The 6,012-nt window shown below is 43.3% G+C and overlaps 1 protein-coding gene across 1 annotated transcript; it reads left to right on the top strand.

The window, feature by feature from the left end:
- The first annotated feature begins 2,223 nt into the window (after positions 1 to 2,223).
- Positions 2,224 to 5,696, top strand: RHNO1 (RAD9-HUS1-RAD1 interacting nuclear orphan 1). Its single transcript, XM_054390490.1, has 2 exons — positions 2,224 to 2,391; positions 5,031 to 5,696. Exons 1-2 carry the CDS (start codon positions 2,224 to 2,226, stop codon positions 5,694 to 5,696), a joined length of 834 nt encoding a protein of 277 aa, XP_054246465.1.
- The last annotated feature ends 316 nt before the right edge of the window (positions 5,697 to 6,012 follow it).

Here is a 6,012-nt window from a genome sequence, read left to right on the forward strand (position 1 = left end):
CAGGCCCGCCACGGTCGCCAGGAAGTGTACCTGCTCCCCCAGGTCCTCACCGCCACGATCCGAGCCTAGACCGAGCCTTTTCCCTCTTCCTGCCATCCTACGCTCTTAGCGCAGCCCCCACAGGGCTGCCGGGCCCTGTGTCCAGTCCCCACGGAGTGGCTGAGAGACACTCTGATACAATGGAAAGGAGTGCCGAACGCAGGTCGGAACTCACCGCTTCCCCGGCCAAGCGGGACGCACAGAAAGAAGCAACAACCCCAGAGTCCACCGATAGCAGCTGCGATCGTTTCCCGGTTTGAATTTGGCGCCCGGCGAGTCGTTTATACCACGTGCCAGTCTGGACCAATGAGATGCTGCAGACGTGGAGCGGGCCAATCGGCGGCGGCGGGGGATACGGAAGTACCGGTAGTCCGCAAATGGTCGGGGGTGTTTGGGGTCATTAGCTCTGCGCTGGTCCCGGTAGTAGGAGCCACATTGCCACCCCTTGGGCCATTTGGTCAAGCGGTGCCAAGGGCTCGGGCTCTGTCCCAGAAGAGGTGCCCCCACCCCGGCAGGGACAGCTTGGGAACGTCTTTCAACAGTGTTCTTTCGGGCCGAAAGCCCTGCGTGAGCCAGCGCACCCCGCCTCGGGTCATCTCTCGTGAATCAAGAGACCCGAGGGTTCGTCGTTTTACGGGTGTGATGACTTCATTCAGCTGGAGCGGCTCGCTGGACTCCGTGAAGAGTTTGGAAAGCGGTCAGGCAGTTGCGATCTTACGTATTTGGTAAGGGAATGCATTTCTCAGAGTCTGTTATTTTTTAATTTCCTTGCCTGTGGTGAGCTCGTTTTGAATGGAAAAATAAATAAAATGTCATTTTACTTAATTCCGTAGGTTAAAAAAACAAACAAACAAACACTCACAAACCCGGGCAGGACATGTAGAATAACGGAGGTAAATAGCAGGTATGCACTGTACTTAAAAACTTCAAAATGCCTGAAATTAAAAAAGTATGGGGAGTTAACTAAAATCAGAAGATTTCTGGTTATTGCAGCCCTACAATGAATACTGGAATTACGTACCAAGTTTATGGATTAAATGAAAAAAAAAAAAAAAACAAAAAACGTTTTTCTGACTTTTGGCTTCTAACTCATTCTGTGACTAGACTGACTTCTTAGATATTGAGCTAATGTGACAACTCATTTCTGAAATATTTGTTTAATAGCTGACTTGATATAGGTGGTTCAGTAGGCCTACTATTCCCATTCCAATGTTTTTTTTTCTTCGTGCTGGGACCTTGAGTACTAGGTTCAGTTTTGGGGTCCTCACTACAAGAAAAACGTTGAGGTGCTGGAGTAGGTCTAGAGGACAACAAAGCTGGTGAAGTGTTTGGAGAACAGGTCTTGTGCGAAGCAGCTGAGGAAACGAGTTGTTCAGCCTGTAGAACAGGAGGTTGAGAGGAATCTATTGCTCACAAGAAAGGAGGTTGTAGTGAGGTGGGTGCTGGTCTCTTTCCTCTAGTAGCACGTGATGGGATGAGAGGTAATAACCCTGAGTTGCACCCCCACTAGAGGTTTGGGTTGGCTGTTAGAAGAAACTTCACTGAAACGCTTCTCAGTCACTGGAACAGGCTTCCCTGGGTGGTAGTTGAATCCCAATTCCTGGAGGTGTTTCAGAGACACAGAAATGTAGCACTGAGGGACATGGCTTAGCATCAAACTTGGTAGAGTTAGATAACTCTTGGACTCGGTGGTCTTACAGATCTTTTCCAACCAAAAGGATTCCATGATTCTGTAGATGGGTGTCTTTCAAATTACTTTTTCATGAAGAAAAACACCTATGCGAGTTTGCCTGTATTTAAGATATGTTTTCATAGGAAACTAATTTTTCTAGTAATGTTTATTCTCACCTGAAGGCCACTTCTTAACTCCTTTGGGACAGTTGTTTGCATCTCTCTCATCCTCAGTAGATTTGGCTATCAGCTTTAATGAAGCTCTTGAGTATTATCTCTTCTGCTGTGCATTTCTAAATCTACCTGAAGTTTCAAACACAACTGGTAGGTGAAAGTGTGTGTGGACTGTGAATACCATACTGTTGCACACATGTTTTACTAGATCTGAGGTTTCAAAATAAATTTGTCTTCAAGACCATTTATTTGCCTTTTACAGATTTGAGACTCCTATAGCATCTCCACTTTCTCTAGCAGGCATCATGAGGTTTCAAAGTGGGTTTACCATATCTGTTGATGCCTCCGAAGAAGAAATGTACCCACAAGGTGCCGAAGGCAGAGCTGGTATTTCTTGAGAGGCCACGAGAGGGACCCGTCCATTGCTACGAAACTTCTTTACCCTCAGCTAAGAATCCAAGACGTATTCCTACAAAACCTATAGATCAGAACACCTCTGCTGACTGGGTTGGTACAGATTATTCTTTCCCCTTGTGTGCCACAGCAACTGGTTTCAAGTTTTCTCCTGTATGTCTCTGCAGAAAGCATCTGTTCTGGATACTGAATTAGTAGTACAGACCTGAATTCATTGTACCTGCCTAAAACATAAGTGCTTTTGAGTTGCTTCACATTCTAACTATAACCACTGAGGTCTTGGTTATTTGAAGACATAAAACTGCATGTAGGGTGTACTGATTAATATGACTATTTGTCTTCTGAAAAACTAGTTCTTAGAAGGAAAACACTATTTTCTATGGTAACTGAGAACTGCACACATAATAAACATTAGGTGGGACTTTTTTAATTTGCTTGCTGCTTGAAACAACTTCTGAACACTAAATGCTACATTTTGAAATGTTAGGTGTTTTGTTTAAATCTGACACTGCCGAATTTATAGAAGATTTGCTTTCACTTCACGATTATTTGTCCTAACCCGCCTTCTTTTCTGTGTGTTTTGAATAGCTTCTCTCCATATCACTCCAAATCTGATGGGCTCCTTTTCTGGTCTGAAAAAAAATCTTCCAGGGACTGTTTGCAGCGTTCTCAGATACTCCTTACATGATGTAATTTAAAGATTTTTTTTTTTTCCCCCTTTTAGAGCAAAAAGGTGCTGCAGACTGTTCCTATACAACAGTAGTCATCACCTATGGGAGTTCTGCTTAAGGATTATTGCTGCTTGATGCTCTGCTCTTCACAAAGCAGGCTCAAAGTGTGGTTTCAAACCTGCATGAAACATTCCTTTGTTTCTGGTGAACCTGGAGTTATTTTTGTGCTACCTTAACGTTGAAGCACAAGATGTTAGATTTTTCCATCTTCAGTAATTTTTTTAAATACTTGAGGCAATTAGCTCTATAGCTTCTGAAACACTAAGTGAAATAACTGCTGTGAAGCATTCTTTTTGTTTGGAAGAGGTGGAAATATCCACACTGGTAGTTCTCTCTTTAATTTCAAACATAAAATGGTTCTAAAATTTATTGGAAGACATCAGTACTGAAACTTAGGTATTTTTCCACTGAAAATCCTGGTAGGTTTGTAGCTTCAGTGGCAACTGATTTTTGGCAACTGATTTTTTTTTTTTTTTTTTTCTCTCCTCTCTTCTTATGTTATTTATTTTTCTTCCTACCTTCTTGACTGCTAGGCTCCTGCTTTGGTAAAGTCTGTCATACATGTTGCCTAAATTCGCATTGAGGCGTGTGACCAGCAAGTTAAAGGAGGTTCTTTTTCCCCTCTACTTTATCCTGCTGAGGCCTCATCTGGAGTATTGTGTTGAGTTCTAGGCTCCTGAGTTCAAGAAAAACTGCAAATTACTGGAGAGTCCATTGGAGAGTGGCAAAGATGGAGCAGGCTGGAGCATCTCTCTGATAAGGAGAGGCTGAGAGACCTGGGGCTGTTCAGCCTGGAAAAGAGCAGACTAAGAGGGGACCTTATGAATATATAAAGGGCAGGTGTCAAGAGGATGAGGCTAAGTCAAAGGGCAACAAGCACAAACTAGAACACAGGAAGTTCCACCTATGTATAAGGAAAAGGCTTCTTTCATTTGAGGGTGCTGGAGCACTGAAAAGGCTGCCCAGAGAGGTTAAGTCTCATGGACTCCACTTTCTCTCCACTCTCCTGGACTGGAGACTTTCAAAACCTGCCAAAATATGCCTCTGTGCAATCTTATGTAGGTAATCCTGCTTTAGTAGGGGTGTTGGACTAAGTGATCTTTGGAGGTCCCTTCCAACCCCTACCAGTTTGTAATTCTGTGCAAAGCCAGGGAGTTACATCCTCAGATTTGGTCAGTGGTTCACCTGTGCTCATTTATCTCTTTTCCTGCATGAAGGCTTTGCATTCAAATGGTTCAACTGTACAGCAGACCACTTGGGTTTTTTTTGAGGGATTATGTAGCAATTTAGGAATGCTGAAAGGGATCTGTAGTTAACATAGCTAGAACCCAATTTAGTGTGCTCTAGGGAAAAGCAAATTGCATGAAACAGAGCCTGACTCTTGTTGATACTCAGATAAAGAATACTGTAATAGAACTCTTTGAATAAGAGTTCAGAATATTTCAGAGAAATATATAGAAATAAATATATAAGCTTTGACCATCTTCTATAGAAAACCAATTTTAGAAGTGGCTTTTGGGTGATCTGTTACTTCAGAATACAGAGGTTGGAGCAAAGATATTTTCAGGAAGTATGTTGGAGCTAAGTGGACATCCTTTAAATAGTTTTGTATTGCTCTCAGTTCAACCTCTATCTGTTTGGGGGTACTGATGATGTAGTTCACTGAGAAACAGGATTCAGCTCTGAAACGTTTAAAATCTGCAAGAATTAAAGAAAATTCCAACAGTTGTCTACTCCTATAAAACTCAAATCTCTAGTTCTTTGTAATTTGCCAGAGTAGCTCACTTGCATCCCAGTCACTTTATAGAGAATGGCAGAACAGGATATTGAAGCTCAGAGGTGTCTCCTGCTTAGTAGCTTGATTAATAATGGATTTATTTTGCCATAGACCATATTACCCACTTGATGAACACATTGGGAGAAAAATGGAATAGGTGGGAGCATAGGTTGGAATTCTTTTGTCTGGAGAAAATTGTTTATATTTTTTTTTTTCCCCTTCAGGTCTGCCCACAGTTTGAAACAACCAGGTCAGTAGTGTTGAAAGGACAACAGAAGCAGCACTGTGGTCCTCACAAAACCCAGAATAAGGATTCCAGCCACAGTTTACTTCTTGCAGGAGGAGCTTGTCAAACAACTATAGCCTGCAAATTTCTCCCTTTAACTTTTGAGAATCCAGAAGGATTTGCAGTCCCCCTGTCAAATTATCTGAATTGCTCAAGGAAGAACAAACAATGCTCTCACAACCAACCCAACAAAGGGACAGCAGCAAAAGCCAACATCCAGGTGCACAGTCAGGAGACCTCTAGTCAAATACTTTTGTTACCTGCTCCCCAACCTGTGGAGCCAGAGCTTTTTAGTCCACTAGGTACAGAGATTCCAGAGGTGCCTTCCATAAGGAACCAGCGATGCAGCAGCACTCTGCCAAAAAGAAGTAGCCATGACTGGCATCCAGAAAATGAACTGATGTTTGATATTGATCCCTGGGGGAGAGGGGAGTCAGTATCAGTACTGGTTACAGATACTCCTGAGCATGAATATGGAGTAAAGGTCACTTGGAGACAGCGGCCTCATCTAATGAAATACCTGCAGGAGAGAGGAAAGCTGAGTGCTGCTGATATACTGGTGAAAGCAAACCTCAAGCTCTCAAGGAGGCAGGCTAACATCTGACTTGGTGGGAGCAGTAATTTTATTATGTTCAAAGAAGCATCCAAATAGGTAATTTTGCTTTCAAGGACGAAGAGAGAAGATATTTAAGCTATAAACCCTGAAACAGCTGGCTGATCCTCCTCAGAAACACTACAAAGGCGTGTGGGGTGTTTTCTTGAGTATAAGGGTATGTTGGTCTGGGTTTCCCTGGAGAATGGGCGGCTCTACAAAGAGCTTTCTAATCTAAGTGACTTCTTACAAGGTCTGTTACTGCAGGGCGCCTGAGGGCAAGCGCGGGAAAGCAGCGGGCCCGGCCTGTAGCGGGATTCGTTTTGCG

This window comes from Indicator indicator, chromosome 1 (assembly GCF_027791375.1).
Source record: "Indicator indicator isolate 239-I01 chromosome 1, UM_Iind_1.1, whole genome shotgun sequence".
Taxonomy (NCBI): domain Eukaryota; kingdom Metazoa; phylum Chordata; class Aves; order Piciformes; family Indicatoridae; genus Indicator; species Indicator indicator.